The sequence below is a fragment of the Tigriopus californicus genome, chromosome 11 (genome assembly GCF_007210705.1).
Source record: "Tigriopus californicus strain San Diego chromosome 11, Tcal_SD_v2.1, whole genome shotgun sequence".
Lineage (NCBI taxonomy): Eukaryota > Metazoa > Arthropoda > Copepoda > Harpacticoida > Harpacticidae > Tigriopus > Tigriopus californicus.
In genome coordinates this window covers 4,286,747-4,307,119 of record NC_081450.1, presented here as the reverse complement: position 1 = coordinate 4,307,119, position 20,373 = coordinate 4,286,747, and the positions used below count along the sequence as shown (strand labels likewise).

Here is a 20,373-nt window from a genome sequence, read left to right as displayed (position 1 = left end):
AGAAAACAGGAGCAAGAACCAGTGAGCATCTCATCAGAAACTGAGATGTCACGCCATCAGGACCAGGAGAACTTGAAAGCCTCAAGTCCTTAATGGCCTCAAAAGCATCTTGATCTGTGACTACAAGATCATCTAAACGCTCAACTAGACTAACCATATCAATCTCAACAGACTCATCTTCAGAGCAATGAGCTGTTGCTTCCGAACTCAGTGGGGTTGAAAGCACACTGGAGAACTGATCTCCAAGCATGTTAGCCATAGTCTCTACATTGCTAATGGCTTCCCCATCAACCTCAAAAGGCCCAACAGGGTGTTTTATTTTTCTCTTAGAGTTCTCATAAGAGAAAAAAGCCTTCGGATTCCATCTGATCTCCTGAACCACCTTACTCTCAGTTTGTAACTGGTCATATTCGATGGAGGCCTTAATCTATCCCTGAACGATGTCCCACTCTTTTTGGAGACTACCCACAATTACTGGATTCGAAGTGCTCTTCAGCATTTTTGCCAGTTTACAAAACTTTTTGAACCAAGTCTTCCTATATTTTGGAATTTTTGTCCGTGTACCACCTTTTGGCACACATTCAGAGATTGCTAAACTGGAGCAAACTTCCTTAAAAACTGAAACTAACTTATCAATGGCTCAGGGTCATTGGAAAAGACCAAGTCGAGAACGCTATTCTCTCTAGTGGCTACACCAACATGCTGGGAGAAATTGCGCAAGATCGCAAATTCTTCCAGCTTTTCAAACGACTGGGATGTCGATTTTGAAATGGGAACATACCCATCGGGACTAGCCTCCCACTCTGCAACGCTAGCCGGAAAATTAAAGTCCCCAACTAAGAAAACCTTCGAGCAAACTGCTTAATCCATGAATGATGAAGACGAGCTATTACTTCGACCTCTACATTGGTCAAATCAGTCGACTTCTCAACTACTGGGTGAGCCTTTTCTTCCAGCTCTCTGGTTTCACTGACCAAAGCTACTAAAGCCTCTATAATAAACGGCTTATTGACTACGGGAGGATCCTTCCCAGCTATGACCAAGTCTAAATATTGTCTAGTCTCTTTGCTGACTATTCCAAAAATAGCTTCCATCATGAATGCAGGAGGAACAACTATCTATGAGTAGCAAAGTAGCAAAAAAGGGAGATGGTTCTAGCGCAGTTGGTTAACGCGCGACCGAGTTAAACTCGGGTTCATGGGTTCGATCCCAGGTCTCCCCCCCCCCCTTCTAGTGGATCATCCCTCGAATGGCGGCCCCAGAACCCAGAATGGGGCGAAATAGATGTACGTATATACTGTAAACATTGTAAAAGACCTATGATCCAATGACAAATATCTCGCAATACAGAGTTAAAAAAAAAAAATCAAGAGACCAAGAAAAAGAAAAGAACTAAAAGGCTACGCAATCTTGTCTTGAGGTGCAGGACAACAAAACAAAATAGCAATGAACTACTTCACATCAAACTAAATATACAAATCTAAGATGGAGATAGCAAACAAAAAGTAAGGGACAGAGAAAAACAAGGAATCAAGTACATATTTAAGTTAGGAAAACAACACAAAAACACAGAAATAAATTCGACAAACCGATGTCACACGAAATGAAATCAATACACTAATAAACAATAAATTCTAACGGTCAAGGACCAATACAATCAAACTAAAGAACTACACATAACGATTTGGAACTAGAAATACTACAATACAGATCAGAGAGCAACTGCTAAAGTTAAACATAAACATAAATGAGCTTATTAAAAAAAACTTATTAGGTTTTGAAGTAATCATGTCATACCAAAGAGCCTTGAAAAACCAAACCTAATTGAGTGGATGTATGTATATACGTGTATATCGTGGATCAACCTGCCATTATCCACTGCAATAATGTCATTTTTTTTGTTTGACATGTAACCTCAAGCTTTTACAAAGAGGAAGTGTTTTCGTAGTAGTCATTCTGCACATGATCTGATTTTAACCTAAAGGGGAGTGGTAACCCTCCCATCATTTGCCACCAAAACAGTGTTTAAAATGCAAGTGAGAGCAATCCTTATGTCAGAAACAAAACCAAGGGCCTGCTGGAGACCGGTAAGAGGCCCAGGGAAGTGGATAAGCCTTTCGGTGTTTATCCGCCAACTGTTGGTACGAGGAGAACTTTATCCAAGAACAGCGAATCCCTTTACACAAATCCAGACCGACGGCAAAGATCTGGGATTGCATTGGGTCCAAAGAGCAAGAAGATCGAAAATACTACACTAATACTTGAATATCCAAGCAAATATAAAACTGTTTCTATTTTCACCTTTTTTTAAACTTATTCTTACGCATTCAGAACTTATTTTGGCTGATTGACTTAAAAACAACTATCTTGACCAAAATCACAAACTTTTTTCCAACCCCTACTCAGTAATTGAGGTGCGAAAATCCGCCAACTAATCTCAGAGTTCAGTTGCAGCTTTGAAGGGAAGGTCAACTTCAAAAATTGTCTCCCAAAAGGTAGACAGGCTTGGCTCAGTGAGCTCTGTGTCTGAAGCACTCTGTGACGTATCTAGCGTAGTGCTGAAATAAAAAAAATGCTCGTCGCAGATTCCAAATGATATTTATTTGATGTTTACAATATGCAGCAAGCAAAAATTTTGGTAAAAACATCATATCTCATTGCCCATTCAGTTTCAAATACAAACATGACAACAAATACATTGGATTCTTTTAAAACCCAATTCAAACTTCAATGCTGATATCCACTTTATAGTCATCGTCCTTGGCTAATCCTTCAAATTTTAAGACGTATCCCCATTGGCAACCCGAAGAGCAGCCTTGCAAAACCTTCCCTAAGGACGGGAATTGAACGGCCACACCTTGAAACTCAGTTGTATAATCCAGGGTGCCTGAGAATCCTAACATGGTTATCTTCGTTTGCCCTTGCTCTACCTTAGGTGCTCCAAGGAGAATGACGTCATCTTTTGGCCACCCCAAGACAATTCCAAACACGTCGGATCCTTTCTTAGTGTACCACACGTTCGAAGACAGAGTATCATTTTGTGTGGTCCAAGGCTTGGAACCATAGATAGCTTCTCCATTGACCTTCAACCACGCTCCAATTGAACGAAGTCGTTCTTGAAACACGGGGATAATGGTTCCTTCCTTGGTTGGACCAACATTGATTAAGATATTGCCACCGCAGCTGACGGTCTTTGTGATTTCAGTGACCATTTCATCCATGGATAGGATGTCCTCAATATTGATGTCTCGTCGGTGACCCCAAGATATCTTATCAACGGTCATGGCGTTCTCCCACTTATGGGCTTGGAGCGTCCCAGGGGAGAACCGATCGGGGCCAGAATAGTATCCACCATGTTTTTGGGCGGTTCCTTGGCCCCATCTACATGATCATGAGATTAAATGTGGAATCATAACGTCTATAAATACGACTCATTTCCAGCTACCTATCGTTGGTAACAATGTTGCTTTTGGATGGACTTTCATTGTAAAGCCAGGCTAAGAAATCTTTAGAACCAAAGTACTCGGGTTTGGCTTCCCAATCACCATCCACCCACAGGACATCTGGGGAGTACTTGTTGATGAGTTCTTTCATTTCTGGTTGCATCTTGTTTAAAGCATACTCCCTGAAGCGAAAAAGTGGTTGGGAAACATGACTAGGTTTCATGATAAAGTTGACAGGTTTCCATGAATCAATACGAAAAAGAAGGCTTCTTCCGTAGATCTTAGGTCCTGCTTCCCAAGAAAAGGTGGGTGAAAAAAGGGACAAAACTTTGGAAACTAATAAGGGACAAATATCAGACAAACTCACCTTGTCGTAAAATTATTTTCTTTGTCCTTGAGGTAAATGGGATTGAACCATTCAAACAAAGAGTAATAAACACCAAAATGGAAATCAGGGTGTCTCTTCTCGAACGATGATTTTAATTCCCCAAGGACGTCTCGTCGCGGTCCAACTGCCATGGAATTCCAGCCGTAGCTGTAGGTTGAAGGCCAATTGCAGTAACCATCATGGTGCTTCGAGGTGAACACAAGATATCTGTAATCAATTGATGTGTAATCTGAGTTGAACTTGTTAGAACTCCTCTTTTGTTATTTCTTACTTGGCTCCAGAATCCACAACAAGATCGGAGATGAAGTCAGTATCAAAGAAATCCATGGTAAGCATAGGCCCAAAGTCTTGATAAACAAACTTAGGAGGGAAGTAGTCCTCAAGATATTTGGCGCACTTCTGATCACCTTCACTCTCATTTCGCATGGCCTGCATCCAAAACCATTCGGACTCGACACCTGGAGTAGAAAAGTTGACTTTGCGTGTTGCATCTTGGAATTGGATGAATACAAAAAAGGAAATGCACCAAGTACGGCGAATCAAAAGGTAAATCTAGTGCAAAGCTTCCCCGAAAAAAGATTTTAATATTTCCGCCCCAATGAAATTTTTGTGTGGTCAAGTCATGCAACCTCCAGGGTATGAATAGTTTCAAAACAAACATTGCAACAAACACTTTTGGGCGTTCTCTAGAGTCAGTTTGCCAAGGAGATCATCTTCATATGAATGAAGAGTTAGTTTAGAGATGAAAGAAATGTATGATGTATTTTAGAACGCACTTTTTCCTTTTTTATATTCCTTGTATTCTTTCCTGGCTATTGCATTTTTTCAATTTTGAAAATCATAGATCGATTAATTATTAAATTACGCCATTTTAAGACTAAAGACTATGCAACTTGGCCGTGTAACACAACTGATCTTTCAAAATCAAAACAATGTTCCAAACCTCAGAAAATCAACCATCTGACATTGAAGCCAATATAATCGGGTAACTTCCAATTTGTATATGAATTAGAATGGCTAAACGCAAGACAATGCTTAGCTAAGGAAAAAAAGGCTTAGCCATTAATTTTTATTCTGCTGTGCACAAATACAATGAGAGAAAGATCATTTCGCAATAAATGTTATTCAAATAAATTAGAATTTTTTTTATTTTGTTTTACTTTTTAACTTCCGTAATTATCATTTTTGCTATTTGAGCTATTTTCGGTGCTGTTTTCTGATCTTAAATTTTTCAATTTTTAATGTATTGGCTCTCGAGAAGCGGAAAGTAGCGCCCTCTAAGAAAAGAACGTCCTGCGTCCTCTTGAGCTTTTGACGGCAATTCTTCCAGACAAACGGCGAAGAAAAGCTGCAAGTAATTGTCAAACAGCGCAAGCAAAAGCCTCAGCTGACGAGACTGCCCATTAACATGGCGGGTCTTAGGGAACTCTCTTTGTTTGCCCTTTCTTCCGTTACATTAAAGAGCAGATGAGCGGGGCTGGCTTGGCAAATGAGGAAGCAGGGCTTGTTTGGCAGTAGGCTTTTAAAATAAATTCAAAAGATAATTCCTGCAAAGAACAACCAATAAATGCATTCTTGTAACATAAGAACTTAGCCATGATTCCAATTGGAAGATATTGGTGTCGTCCATTTTTCAACACACGGCCCCCTTTCAATGACTTTCAAGGACCAAGATAGAGCGTCCTCCTTTAAAGCCAGGCTCTAGAGGACGCCCTTTATGCTCTAAACCTCCGCTAGGGTCATCCCTCTTTTTGTTGTGTTTAAATCTCGAGAGTCCATTTAATGGTTAGCACTGTAAGTGTGCATGCTATGCTATTTAAAAGAGCAAGTCGTAATTGAAGCTCCTGAAATCACCTTACTTTTGCACAACTGTATGCGTGTTCTTACTACTTAATGATTTAAAATAAATAAAGTTGTGATAAGGACCCTCTTAGAAAAGAGCAAAGAGATAGAGCCTCACTTCCTTTTTTGGTCTGCCCCATCCAGGTCTTCTAGATATCAAGGAACATGTCACTATTGGGTGAAGAAGGTAAATGTGAAGGCGAGAATGTTTTCATCATTGGTCAATGGAACATTCCATTGCAGAAACTGGGCTCTCTATAACAAAGTACAGGCAAATGTTCAGCGTATTCGAAAGTTTGATTTCAAAGTTATTCATATTAAAAGTTCAATGTATATTTGCCAAGATGGGTTAGTTCGTTCATTTTGTGCTTTAATCCTTAGTTTTCTGAGAGCTATTACCGTTTGTCTTTGACATGAGCTTGAGCTAGAGATTTAACCATGTACGTTCTCAGTCGGTCGGAAATGCAGGTTTATTGGGCGAAAATGTAATTTTAACTATAGAGTCAATTTTCCTCGCTTCAATACTGAAGGAAGTATATTGTAGGAGACAAGCAAAACATAAAAAACATATTGACCAATTTTGAAATCAATGTTATGAAACCTACTTTAGAGAAGTTATTCTCTTACCTGGAACCGCGTAAGGTCCAAAATGCATAAATATGCCGACTTTAGCATCGTCATACCATGCCGGAAGCGGTCTGGCGTCCAAACTCTCCCAATCGGGAGTGTATTGACCTCTCGCCAAAGCTAAAAGAAAACTTAAGCCTCCAATCACCTGAATCATGATGAGAACACTGCTAAGGTCCCCGCTGAAGATATCTCTTTTCAAACGGCAAACGAAGTGTTTGGATCTATTTGACGAGAGATAACGCCCCCAATTTAAGTAAACGGACCACACTTACCTTTGGTCCTTGTTCTATCTGCCATCCTCAAATATTGACGTCGAGGTAAGAAATTTGATCTTCTGGCCAAGGGTTTGCATTTCCTAAGTCTGTACAGGTGATGTATTTCAAGTAAAAACTGCATGAATTGAAAACTAAGACACATGTTTTTGGGGCGTACTAAGAATTACAGCTTAAAATGACCGCCTTCAGTACGCAAACGCTCAATTTCCGACATGGCGTGGATGACCAATTCCTCTTCCCAAGGTTTGCCAATCACTTGAATTCCAATCGGCATGTTTGTAGCGTTGCTAATACTAGTTCGTACCAAATGATGAGTATGGTCCGACGAGGAATAAGTCGTTGCCAGGAGATCCTATAAGATGTATACCACACGGTATGTTATAATAATTCTCAAACGAAACCTCCAATTGGAACCATGTTCCAAATGTCTAACCTGATCTTGCTTGGTCTGTCTGGTAACGGGAAGGACGCCCGCAGGGAAGTCCAAGACATTATAGATACCCGGGACAAACACCCCAGAAATGAGTTGAGACGGATAGTCCTCCGGGACTGCGGGGAAGTTGAATCCGGGTCCCAAGAGGATGTCAATCTCTTGCTTACGCATGTCGTCCAAAATTTCGGTCTTAATATCGATCGCCTTTTTCATGGACCGCCAAAGTTGATAGGTCTTTGTGACCCCTCGGATAGCATAAGAGGCAATATCGGGTGATCGGGCGGCAATGAACGCCCAGATTAGGGTTTTTCGTAGGAATTCTGGTGTGCTCCAAGCCAAGTAGTTAATTGAGATTGACTTGTCAATGATATCACCGTCTAACCAGGCCATAGCATTGACCCCTCCATCGGCTAGGATGTGATCGATATAGATGTAGTACAAATCTTGAAGGTGCTTCAAATGGAACGGAACCACAGTGTGACCATCCTTTTCAAGTAGGTTAGCGGCCAACTTGACGGCACGCTGACATCCGGGTGAAATTGGCAATTTGGGCGAATCCACATACCTAGAATTGCCAAATATGTTTAGTGTGTTCTATTTACCACATTTGATGTTTTCTACTATCTTAGATATCAGGGTGCGTGGCGGAATTTGAACTTGGCTTGACATAAACTTAGTCAACCAGTTCTACTTCCAAGTACTGATATAATCAATCTGTCTATACTGCTGGATCACTATTTGTTTTTGGGTTAGGAAATGCCAATGCAGCTGAACCGAAAAAAATCAAACACCAACGATTGGAGAATTTGCGTCGCAATTAGATTAATCATATCAGTACTTCCAAGGAATCTGTCCAAGGAATATCAGTGTTAATGGGAAATTGAATAGGTATATATTCCAAATCTCATTTCCCATGCGAATCTGTTTATGGACTGGTCCAGAAATCTTGCCTTACTGTACCATTCATTTTACCTTACTTTCTTTTAACTTGTCCCTGACGCGAGTGTCTGAATAGACAACAACAAAAATATTACCATCCAAATTTCAGTTTCCGTTTAGGTTTAGCCAATTGAGTGTTCCAAGGCACTGGAACAACTCTGTGATCCCTGTCGCACATCGTTTTTGTCTCATTACACAAGACCTTCATCCCGAGGGCAATGCCATCCACATTTTTGGACATGAAACCAGCATTGGAGTTGATGCCCACCAAAAATCCCTAGAATTAACAAATCATGATGAGAGCCTTCTTATAATTCTCATTATTATATTGACACACACCAATGTCGAAATGGCTTTTTTCTATAGATGAGCTCTACATTTCTGTACATTGGTGACTTCTGAATCATATTTGGGAGCGAAATAGGTGGGATAAAATATCTACTTCTGAGAAATGAGCCAACATAAACGATCACTGCACGTCTCTCAAGAGAAAGCTGAACAATCTAGAGAAACAATAGGTATTAAAAGAACTATTTTCCTTGTCCTTACTCTTTGACTTTTGGGGTAAACACCTTTAATTCTCATTTGTTTACAAAAGAAACTATATAAGCAAAAGAAAGATTATCTGCAATCATCTACATGTTTGACTTTGAAATCTTCAAACTTTGGTTCAAAAATTCGAACATGTGCCCAAAAAGGTGTACCTGTTCTTCCCTGCCCTCTCTATATCAATCTCTTTTTCTCTCTCGTCGAGTTTTCTTTACCCCTTGGTTGATCTTAGCCATATTTCAAATCTCTGTCGATTGCCTCATGGATCGATCAGAGGCCATCCAGCCACACACCCCTTCAGATGCAAGTAAGTGGTCTCCAGAGATTGTCAGTTCTCGATCTCAAGATCCAGGAAGATCGTGAGCGGCATGGCCAAAGGAAAAAAATGGCATTTTTCACACCTCATAAAAAGACCATGGGCTGGCACAAGGAAGTTATGGATGCCGTTATAGCAATGAAAGCGTTTTCTTTCAAGGCCGGAAAAAGGCCAAGCCAGATGATGGTTTCATCATTTTAAGACTTGTTTTAAGGCTGTTCACTGAATTGCGTTACCTCTGATCCTGGTTTTCGTCCCTCTTGGTAGATTCTTCCGGTCGTGGGTTTGAGCCCAACTACACCACAAAAATGGGCAGGGGTTCTTAAACTTCCACCCACATCACTTCCAATGCCCAAGGGAGATCCATTCAGAGCGAGGAGACAAGCCTCTCCACCCGATGATCCACCCGGGGATCTAGTTTTGTCCCAAGGGTTTGTGGTGACACCAAACACGGGGTTGGAACATCCATAGCTCTTCATTGTTTGTGGAACATTGGTCAAACAAAATGGAACGGCTCCAAGCTCCTTGAGATGTTGGATGATGGAGGCATCCGCCGGCAAAGGTTGGTTAATGAATCGACTTAATCCCACGGTAGCATCATAACCTTTGACAAAATAGCATTCCTTGATACTCATGGGAAGACCGTACAGAGGTCCTCGTTGATCTCCGGGCACGGATTCCAATGCCAAGGCCCAATCTCGGGCCTCAGTAATGAAATCGCACACACAGTTGTGTTCTTCGGTCACTTCCAAAGCCCTGGCCTGAAATGGGGAAAATCAGATCTATTTTTCCGCGTGCAGTTCAAGAAAATCTGCCGAGATCTTGGTTTTGATGCAGTGGAAATGTGGGACATATCTTCCTCGATGTTTTCGCAATTGCCATAGGAACAGGTTTTTTAAACGTGCAACTCATTTCTAAAGAAAGTTGCACTCACAGGCTTCATAGTCATTTTGAACCCCTTTAAACGTCAACAAGCATTGTCCAAGTAAAAGATCGTTCTTCAAAAAAGTCCTGTGGGAGCTTGGTTCCATTTACAAAATTGGGCTCTAATATGAGCCAATAAGGAAGACTGGTTCCTGTTTGCACGTAGAGAGTAGATAGAACTGCATGGACCCCTTGGCCTCTCCCTTGTACGTACGACGTACATCAAGCCATAATTCAATCTCTGAAGCATGATGCATCAAGTTGAAATTCCACCGCATTCAAGCGGCAACAACAACAATAAACTACTACTACTTCTACCACAAATACTAACCCCCCCTCTCCGAAATTAGGAAAGGATGGCCAGGCCTTTCTTTCCCGAAGCAAAGGCCGGTTGTTGTCACTCACTTGAAAGGCCTCCAAAACTTGAATGGGTTTCAATTGGCCACCTTTCAATTGGTCCAGAAGGTGTTCCAGAGGCATGCTGATGATTTCCAATCGCTCACGGGTCACCAGAGCCGAACTCCCGCCATGACCAGGGTCCTGGGAAGCCTTCTGGGATAATCGCTCGACCATTGCCAACTTCTTGGCAGCAATTCGCTCTCGAAGACCTCGGATCTTGCCCAAAGCAATGCGACGCTGCAAAATTTGGGAGGAAAAGTGTCTCAACACTGAAATTTGTGAGACAGGAACGAACGTGGAACAAACCGGAGACAGCCGGGGCTTAGACTTGGTGACAAAGACATGCTTGGCAACATTTATGTTGATTAAGTGCAATATTTTGATCTAAGTTGTATGATGCATGACACTGCATCGGACATTGATGTGGGACAACGAAATCTAATTCTTTGCAGTTTTCAAATGTGAGAATTACAGAGCACTTTTGATCGGCTTTGACTTTTACTTTGTAGTCCCTTGGAACGCTTTCTGTACAAATAAGTTTGGTCAAAAGATAATGAAGCCATCAAGGTGAGCAATTGGTGCCTGGAGTTTCCTCTTCACTCTACAATGATTGCATTTTCAAATGCGGAGGCCACAACTTGTTCAATGAGTTCTAAGATGTGTACGAAAATCAATCCTTATCAAGTTTAATCGAAGTTACTTGCCAAGAGAAAAATCGAAGGAATACAATACAATTTACAAGGAGCACTTGATATAATTTAAAGAAAAAACAATCCAGTCTACGAAAAATCGAACCTCAGACTCAGATCCCATCTCTAACCAAAGCCAAAAAGTCAAAAACCCAAGCCAAAAAGCCAAAAAAAAAAACAAAAAGTGAAGCCATTTCAACGAAATGCCGAGAAATCAAAAATTTCTTGCAGAGCACTTCTCAAAGTCATTTAGCTTTGGCCTCATTCCACTTCATGATTTACCTGATAAAGCCGTTTGGCCAGCTTGGTCACGATGTAAATGGCCAATCCTGTGCCAAGGATCGATTTCCAATTCAAGCACACCTGTTCCAACATGGGTTGGCCATGGCACAGGTCTCTTAAGGTCTCAAAGGGTCTCATGGCGAAACGGAACCAATCCGAACTAGAAGACAAGGATGAACACGATCCCATTGTATTACAGAATCACAGATGGTCGACTAGTGCTCGTTCACACGTTTTATCTTGCATTAAACCTCTAACCTGTACTAATTCTTATACATTGTTGAACAAGACGCCCGGTTTAAGTAGAGTACTACGTACTCTAATAGTAAGAGATAACGATGAACTCGCACTCCTATGTCAAGGTAAAAGCGTCTTGTATTCTTGTACTTAACATTTATACAATACTCCACAATGCTACGTTGGGAAACCCAGTCTGAGAATGATGGTTGTTTTGAATTTACTTTTACACACAGGACAAGTGGTTTGATTGGTGAAACAGGTTTTGACTCCCTTCAAGTTCCTTCACTTTGAGAACGACGATATCCATGTAGAGAGAGGGTGCTGAGTAGTGAAGCCCTCCGATGGAAGCGACATCTGGCATTGAAAAAGATCAAAGGTTATGGATGATTGTGTGGGGCAGATGGAAGCAATTTAAGAGGGTGAATGAACTAAAAGCATGTTTAGGGTCCACACCTGGTATCAAAGCGGGAAAACAGGAATTCCCGCGAATAATAATCATATGTTGACAACAAACAACCTTTGACAAGAACTTTGGACTTTGACCAGTTGATGGGGCAAAATGCGGGTTTCCCGAAATTATTAACGGCGAAGATAATAAGGTTGATTCAACTTGACAACCGATAATCACGATCACTTAACACTTTAGCTTAGGTGAATGATTTATTGCAGCATTCGTCTCTTTGTTATTTCATCAGAAATAACTTCAGAGCGGATTTGCATTTCACTACTACGGTAATTTTTGTTCGCGTTGAAGATGTTTAGATTGAAATAGGAGAGATTGATTCTTGATCAACGCCAAGTAGCATTATTTCAAAGTAATTCACAAATGCAATAAGGCTAAAGTCAGTCATGGACGTCGACAACCAATGTCTTCATTCTTTGTTAAAACAATTTTAGCCACCAATAACAGAAGGTCATAGAAAAAAGCTAACATTTTACTGATTCATGTACTTCTAGCATTTTTCTGCATATTGGTCTTAGAACTGACACGGGCTATTCATGTATCGGAACCTTATGGCTCAAGTAGGTGCAGAAAATAGCACTGAGTGCCAAAAAGCCATGTAATCTTCATCGAAATTTACCGAAATGAACAATACCACACTACAGAAGTTCCTAACTCGTCTTTTGGACAAATAAAACGGCCTTTTTTCATCACACTCTTATTCGAATCAAAAAGTCTTGGTATTTTCAAGAGTTGAGTGGTTCCGGTGGGTTTTGGACCACAATCAGAATGTATTCTTCATCTGGCGCAACCAGAACTTCATGCTTTTTGCTCTTGATCCTCAGGTAAGTCAACTCGTTGGTGGGATCCAAATCACGAATAATGGATTTGGCACGTGTGGCCAACGACGATACCAAAACGGAGTACTGAAAATTGATTGAGTAGAATTAACTGCAATAGCATGGATTAGACTTCCTGTTTTTCAAAAAAATATTATTTGAAAGTTCGAAAAAAACTTGCTTTTTCATTTTTCAGAAAATCTGCCAGTCTAAAACAACCGATTTCCCGCCATTTTAACCTCGAAATTTCGAATTTAAAGCAAATGTAAACGTTAACAATTTGTACTGTTTTTTTAATCCAAACTCAGCTGCTTATAAGCCTCATATGATATATGTTTTCCAAAAAGATATTTCGGAGCTTAAGCTCCGTACGCTCGGAAAGAACCCAGTATACATGTACACTTTCACCTTTCGGCCCATTTTTCGGTCGTTCTTCGAAAATTCGAAAAAGAACCTTTTTTTTCATGTCGGTTTTTTTTCAGTGTAAGGTCTATTATGAATATGAACAGGAAAATAACCGCTTTGACGAAATCATTATCATTCAAAGGTGTTTTTAGCGAATAGTTTCTTCGGGATGAGCCACCGAAAAGTAAAAGCGAACTCGACCGAAATTTGAGACAATTTCTGTAACATCTCCCTTATTCTTAATTTCTATTTTTCCCGTTAAAAGCATATCTAGCTCTTCAAATGTAACAATTTTGTGCTTAATAAATGCGAAAAATCGATCCTTATTTTTGATAGCGAGCTTAAACCGGGATTTTGCACCAGTTGCGTAACCCTAAATCTTGACAAACTCATTAAAGCGCGTTGCTGTTCCCCAATTCGTACTTAGATTATATCGTTAACCAACCTAACGAGGTCATATACAGTACATACCCTATCGCAGCTGCAATCCTAATTCCACAAAGTGGATGGTTTTGTTTCAATGCACCATTGTTATTGCCAATAAATGTTTCTTCGGGTTTGTTATCCACCCAGAAAAGATTGTTCATTAGGTTAACTTAACATCACATCAATTTAGAACATTGCTCCATAAAAAACAAGAATAATTACAATTGGTTTTAAGATTTCGGTGGCCGAATGACTTGGCTTCCAATGATGAAAAACAATGCATTTCTAAAGGAATTATGTCTCAGTCAAATAATGCCTTAAAATCTGAAGCATGAAGCAACGTGGGGCTACTGAATTGATTCTTGAAATAAAAACACCTTAATTGACCTAGATTTTATGATTAAGCAATTTGTAATTGTGAAGAACCTTCACTGTCTTCCCACGACAATGCCCGTAATTGCAACTAATAGTAATTGGTTCATACGACAAATTGATATCTATTCGGAACCCCCTCCAATCACTTAAGTTTTGTTGCTTTTCCCTGTCCATCTCTCATATTTGAGAAAACAATACAATCGCAATACTACATCCAAGCTGAAAATACCTCCTGCTTGTCTACTTGTATGGTTTAGTGACTAATGATTTTGTTTGCCTGCATGAGACTTGAATCTAGTTGATACTTTTAGTTTTTCATTGTCATTACTACAGAAGTAAATACTTGCAATTACGGTTCTGTACAAGGAGCAAATAATCAACCATATTTTTCTTGGACTATTATTCATTATGAGACAACTTCAGGTGCTTCTTTTTTAGAAAATATGCCATGAGGTATGATATTGAACTCAGCTGCCGTCTATCATTAATCCCATAGTTCTTTTTAATTCAAATACCCTACCCTAGATAAACGAAACTCCCTAATGGGTGAGTCATAAATCTTTGATATTCCAAATATCCATTGAAAGTTAGGACACTTTTTCTTTCTCTATAGGCTCAAAGGAAATCATATAACCCCCAAAATGCAAAAAATATAAATGAAAGATCCAACCCCACAAATATTCAAAGTCTCATGCTAAGTAATTACCATTGCAGTGAGAGAGTTATCCAGGGTGGATTTGACCGTGACCCCCTCTTTGTTGACCACCACCACTCCGGCAATGTGCTTGATATCTGAGATTCGTCGGAGGATCTCGTCCAAGTCATGAGTGATGGGAAGTTCGCTCGTGGCCATGGTGTTGCAGAGCGCAAGAATGGGCGAGGTTGTGCGTAGTGGCTCTCAAAGCTCGAATTTAGCATTCAAAAGTGGACTTGGGTGATTGGCCTTCACCCGAAAGTTGATCCTCGTGGTCCGATGAGTGGTGGACGACAGAAGGCTCAAGGAGATTAGTCCGGAAAACCTTTCAGCACCTTCAAACCATCCAATTCGTCTTAAAGTCACTTTCAAATTCTCTAGAGAATTCCAGGATTTCCTTCATCGCACACGTTCCAAGGTCCAAGGAGCAAGGGAACAAGGAGAGGGAAGCCTGAAGGTGTCAGAAGTTGAGCTGAAGGTCACCACTGTTCGTTTTGACAACTCACATTTTGTCCTCAAGATAACCAGCGAGATTTTTGCGTCTTCACAAGGAGGACCGATGCCAATTTTCCCGTTTTTTTGAACTTGTTTCTTGGCTTATCAGCAACAGATGACCTACTAACTAAGTTGGAACATGGAACGTCGACTGGGACTTCAGGGCAGTTCCAACAAGGTCGGTCGGTATTTGCAAGCAAAACACGCAGACATAAGGGGGGGAGGTCCACCAAAGATCTGTGACTACTCTGGCAAATAGATTGAGATATCAAATTGATTTTACACCTAAGCAAAGTTGCTCCAACCAGGGTCCAATTGATCTCAGATCACGACGATCGGATTCAGTCCAAAGTTGCGATGAAATCCACTCTCTCTGTCACCCTTCTTGAAAGGAATGGGAACGCAATGAGAGTGGAACAACTTGTGTACAACGAAGAAGAGCTGCCCCGATTGCTCAATATAAACGGACATTGATGGGCCCATGCAACAACCAATTGGTACGATTATGATAAATCCTTAAAACTAAGCATTCGTTTTTACCCCTCTCGCTAGTCAGATAACATTCGTATTTTCCTCGTGGACCACTGAAGGTCACTGAAGGGGTCTCGCGAAGAGTGCAAACTCTAGAATGATATATCTCCTGCTTGTGCCCGTGTATGGATAAGTGGGTATTGATTAAACAAAGGCTGTTGTGCCAAATTAGAACCATCTTTGCTCTTACCGTATTTCCGGTTACTCCTTGTATTGATTTCTCCCTTGAGACATGGCCTGAAAATCATTTTCCAACCGAGTCATCAAAGTTGTGAGTGAGCACCCAAATGAGTCGGTGAAGTTCGAAAATGAATGGGAAAGACAAGAAAGAGAAAGGAACGTTCGCTAGAGTGATAAGGACACATAGCTGTCTTTGACTTGACATTTCTTAAAATGATAAACCTCATATCTATGAAAACATTTCCATATTCAATTAAGACGTAGGCAACATCTTGGAATGAGTCGAGGGGAGTGCAGCTTGGGCAATGCATTACCCTATTTGCAAGTGAGGTCTGTTTAACTAAATAGGCACCAAAAATGATAAGTAGAAAAACACTGATCTTTGAAAATGTTACGCGTCTACGCATTTCTCTTAAGGTTATAGAAATGTTAGAAATGAAGGAGAAATGAAGGCACAAGCGTTATGGAAAAATATTGTATTAGCTCTATTCATATTTGCCATCCATGGCAAAACATTCTTTCAATTCTTCGGGTCGAATTACGTACATGTCTTCAAGTACAAACATGCAAGTGCGATTGATGAGGAAACTGAAGTGTGTTACCAATTAAGAGAAAGGTAGATAACAAAATTAATGTAGCAATATGTTATAAACAAGTAAGAGCTATGTCAGGGTAAATTCCTCGGCACAACTGTTAACAGAAATAAACAATAATTCATAAAATCTGCATATCAAATTAAACATATTAATCTTACTCGATTGCAAAGGAATATAATTGTTTGAAAGGATGATGCAATTATCTCTTTCAGCATTCTGGTAGTTCTGTTTCAAAGGAAAGTTCAAGTTCTCAATTACTCTACAATAAAAGCTACTTTGCAAGAGGAATTTCAAACATTTGCAAAAGGGATCACTAATTATTCAATCATTGGTTGATCATTGCTTTTTACCCTAGGTCATTTTTATAGAAATAAATAAATCAAGTATTTCACAAGGTCTGACGAGGTAACGTACAAATCAGGTGTGGCAAATGCATCGCAATGGCAGGATAAGATGAATACTGCAATTGATGTACGTTCGTAACAAATATTCATATAATTTATGCACAATACATATAATGGTATACAATTGGATGTAGACTAAGTTTTACTTGAAAAAAAGCAAAACTGAAAACCAAGAAATGGGCCGGAGTAGATGAAAGAGTATTTATTATTGCTGGGGCGAGTCCTCTGATTTTTTACTTTTTGCCGGACTACAGTATTTTACTACAGTCAGTCCTACCAAATAGGCTCTTCTTGCAAAATTCAAGGAAAAAATTTAAAAAGAAAATGTGGACGATTCCGGCCAATTTCTCCAAAATCGAGTAAAGGCGTGGAGTGCACTGTGACTCGAGTCCGGACACACCCCAGCATCTGGTTTGCTTCGTACGATGTTAAACTTGGACACTAAAATATCCTTTCAGAAAACATAAATTGTCACCTTTCGGAATCTGAGCTTTGTGCTTTTTCAAGCTTATTCAGGCCAACAAGTCTTCCTGCATGGAAAGATAAATGTACCGTCTTAAAATTCAATAGGGTAATTGTAATCGGTACCGAGAGGTATCCCTAATAAGGGGCTTGGATCGAAACTATCGCAGTTATAAATTTTTACATATTTTCCAAATACGAAAATTTTGCTGGGAAAAGGGCAGAAATTTCAAAATGCAGAGCGACAATTTTTGGGTTTTTTGGAGCTGACAGATTTTCTGAAAAACGAGAAAACACTTCTTTCGAATTTTCGAAAAACATTTTTTGCAATGAAAACCTTTTGCTTGGAGTACTCAACATAAAAGTGAGAAAATCCATTCAAATCATCCTGAAAAAGAAAGATTAAAATAATAAATATACCATTAAGAAAGGACATCGGTGATTTGGACAGAGTGAATAGATTATTGACACGTCCAATTCCTCTAAAACTCTGAACCTTGGACTAGACAAATTAGAAATTTTAAATAAATACATCCAATATAAAATAATAGCTCAGAGTTTCATGCTCTAAATAATTATTCTTTCTTTTAAATTTTGAATTCAAATCGTTCAGTGGCATACCTTGTAAAGTTTTAGGGACATGAATATTATCATTTTTGATTCACAGTAAGCACTATTGTGCTTTTTGTGTCATGGTCACGAATTCATGGGTACAAGAGAGAAGAAATGGAAATAGAAACTCCAAATTGATTAAGAAAAACAGCCTTACAGGAGTGACAGCCCTGATAAAGCGTTTATGGTGCTTTAGAATTTTAATCACAAAGTGTTCTACCCTCTCTTATCGTCTTGTTCAATCATCTGTTAAAGTTGTCTATGCCTAAACCAAATCAGATTAACAAAGCTAGATTGGAAATGAATGACTAAACCTTCATGAACCACGAATCCAATGACTCGGTGGTTTTGACTTCAAAAAGGGATTTCAAATTTCTGTCCATTTTGAGGAATTCATGGATCAATATGCTTCAAATAGGTTCCAGATTCTCTGCATTGGGCGCCTCTAGGAAGAACAAAACGCATTATGAAAATTTGATTATATACATATTTCTTATGCAAACCAGATCTTTGTCACATGACTAAGGAGCACCAATGCCATTTGGAACTATGTTTGAAATGAGAATATGCGAACTTGATATCAACATAACGCAGAGTTATGATTTTAATACTCGCGACTGATTGTTTGGTATTTACTATTTTGGGCCCTCAACGTTAACCTGTGATCTCATTTAATATGTAAGTTTGTTAATTGGTTCTTTTGACTTGATAACACTTATTGTCATCCATATTTACCCATTCAAAAATGTAATTACCTATATCACTTTTTGATGAACTTACCATTGCGTCACTCTTTGATCGTTGACATTTGGGTCTCCACCGACCTATTTATTGATTCACTTGATTTATTGCCATCGGATTGATTGTGAGAGCTTAGCGTGATCAAATTTGTTTCCTCTGGACCTCGAGGAGACAGACTATGTGGAATGCAATTGGCCCTATAACAAACCACACCCATAACGCCCAAAAAGAGACCCAAGAACGCCACAGCAGTGGCTATCATACCCACTGTGAGTGATTTATAACACCGATTGTTTTTGCAGTATGCCTCTTGCACCTCCATTGCCTTTGAAGTATTTGGTTCAAGGTGAAGCTTAGTCAAATTTGTAATTAGTCTATGAAGTGATTCTGACTCCGCCTTCATCACATTCAGTTCGCCGCCTAGGACGATGGTTTCGTTTTGCTTTGCTTCTAGGTGCAGCTTTAACTCTCTAATCTCAGTGAGGGCCACCTTGATGTCTTTGCAGACAAAGGGATCGACAGAATTGGCAAAGTTCCAAAGCTCTTGAGTGTATTTTTGGTACATTTTCCGCTCAATTTCATGACTGGGGTCGTAGAAAGTGTCGATGAACACAGCGGGGATCTCGATTTGAACGCCATATGCGTCAGCCATTAGTTTATTGAATTCTGATTTCCAATGTTCCGTCGTCAAGCTTGGAACTGATTGCTCTCGGAGTTCTTGGCTTCGTTGATGGAAGTTCCAATGAGTGGCCTCAAGAATGACGTTGCTCCAGAAATGATCGCCAAACATCTTTTGGAAGAGACTGATCATACTCCGAAGGGCGGCACTCATCCGGTTATCTTGCTGTTTGAAAGCTATCACAAAGGCATGAACATACTTGATATCGTCCTTGAGCACGGTCACTAAGTCGTTGATGGTTTGTTCCTCTTCCAGAAGGTCATTACCAAAACCAGGAGTGTCAATAATCGTTACTTTCGAATTATTCGTATTTCCGAGCCAGTATCCCGTATCTGGACAAGTCTTCTTGGTCACTGAGCTTTGATGGTTGGTCAAACCCATGACCGTGAAACAATTGTGAATATCATTGTCTCCATCAAAGTTCTTATCACGCCCTAACAGAACGTTAGCTAAACTCGACTTGCCCACTCCTGTGGCTCCAATGATGATAATCCGAGGATTTGGATATGTTTTACCATTGTTTAGAAGTGTCTTGGAGATGACTAGATGAGTTAATATACTAAGTCTAAAAACCAAACTCAAAATGATATGCACTCCAAACTCCATGGTTACTTGATATTACTTCTGAATAATCTCAAAAAGTGTCTCTACAAGTTTCATGAGAAAAAAATGCAAAAATGTGCAGCAGACTGCAAGGCTGTCAAAAAACCATGATCGAACACACCGCAAACAGCTCTATCGTATTGTTTTAGATCACCTCTGTCATCATGAAACACAAGCCGACTACATTTTTGAATTCTGTTACGTAATTCTTTTCCTCTGGTTATGAGTGGGGGTTCATCAATCTAGCAAATCATATTTTGGGCCCATTTTTTCAGGTTAATGGCTATTTTTCATTTTTTTGCCAGCTTTAAATTACAAATGCCCAAAGATTTGGAAAATTTAGGAAAGTTGTTCAAATTCACCGATTCTAATAGGCTTTTCAAAGAATTTCCTCGTAATCTTAGATCACCTAATATCTGCTCTGTGTTTGGTTTTATTAAATGCTTTATACAATTCGCAGATTTTATCTCTCCCCCCCCGAGGAACTGTCAATGCGAATAAACTCTACAAGAAAACTAAAAGTCCTAGTTAAAAAGATAG

At 39.8% G+C, this 20,373-nt stretch overlaps 3 protein-coding genes across 4 annotated transcripts; all 3 read right to left on the bottom strand.

The window, feature by feature from the left end:
- Positions 1 to 2,582: 2,582 nt before the first annotated feature.
- LOC131889997 (alpha-L-fucosidase-like) lies at positions 2,583 to 6,566 on the bottom strand. Its single transcript, XM_059239239.1, has 5 exons — positions 6,301 to 6,566; positions 4,103 to 4,289; positions 3,811 to 4,038; positions 3,446 to 3,625; positions 2,583 to 3,381 (listed from the first exon to the last, which is right to left on the bottom strand). The coding sequence occupies exons 1-5, from the start codon at positions 6,455 to 6,457 to the stop codon at positions 2,721 to 2,723; spliced, it is 1,413 nt and encodes a 470-aa protein (XP_059095222.1). The 5' UTR covers positions 6,458 to 6,566; the 3' UTR covers positions 2,583 to 2,720.
- Positions 6,567 to 6,648: 82 nt separating this feature from the next.
- LOC131889996 (fatty acid amide hydrolase 1-like) lies at positions 6,649 to 11,544 on the bottom strand. Its single transcript, XM_059239238.1, has 7 exons — positions 11,428 to 11,544; positions 11,110 to 11,269; positions 10,145 to 10,375; positions 9,052 to 9,576; positions 8,046 to 8,227; positions 7,012 to 7,576; positions 6,649 to 6,930 (listed from the first exon to the last, which is right to left on the bottom strand). The coding sequence occupies exons 2-7, from the start codon at positions 11,245 to 11,247 to the stop codon at positions 6,742 to 6,744; spliced, it is 1,830 nt and encodes a 609-aa protein (XP_059095221.1). The 5' UTR covers positions 11,248 to 11,269; positions 11,428 to 11,544; the 3' UTR covers positions 6,649 to 6,741.
- A 61-nt stretch (positions 11,545 to 11,605) lies between these two features.
- On the bottom strand, positions 11,606 to 19,898 carry LOC131889998 (dynein light chain roadblock-type 2-like). Of its 2 annotated transcripts, XM_059239241.1 has the most exons (3): positions 18,591 to 19,898; positions 14,543 to 17,586; positions 11,606 to 12,717 (listed from the first exon to the last, which is right to left on the bottom strand). In XM_059239241.1, exons 2-3 carry the CDS (start codon positions 14,687 to 14,689, stop codon positions 12,538 to 12,540), a joined length of 327 nt encoding a protein of 108 aa, XP_059095224.1. In that variant the 5' UTR covers positions 14,690 to 17,586; positions 18,591 to 19,898; the 3' UTR covers positions 11,606 to 12,537. The 2 variants fall into 2 exon arrangements, with proteins under 2 accessions (XP_059095224.1, XP_059095223.1); XM_059239240.1 differs by lacking the exon at positions 11,606 to 12,717 and having other exon boundaries at positions 16,198 to 17,586; positions 18,591 to 19,894.
- Between the last annotated feature and the right edge of the window lie 475 nt (positions 19,899 to 20,373).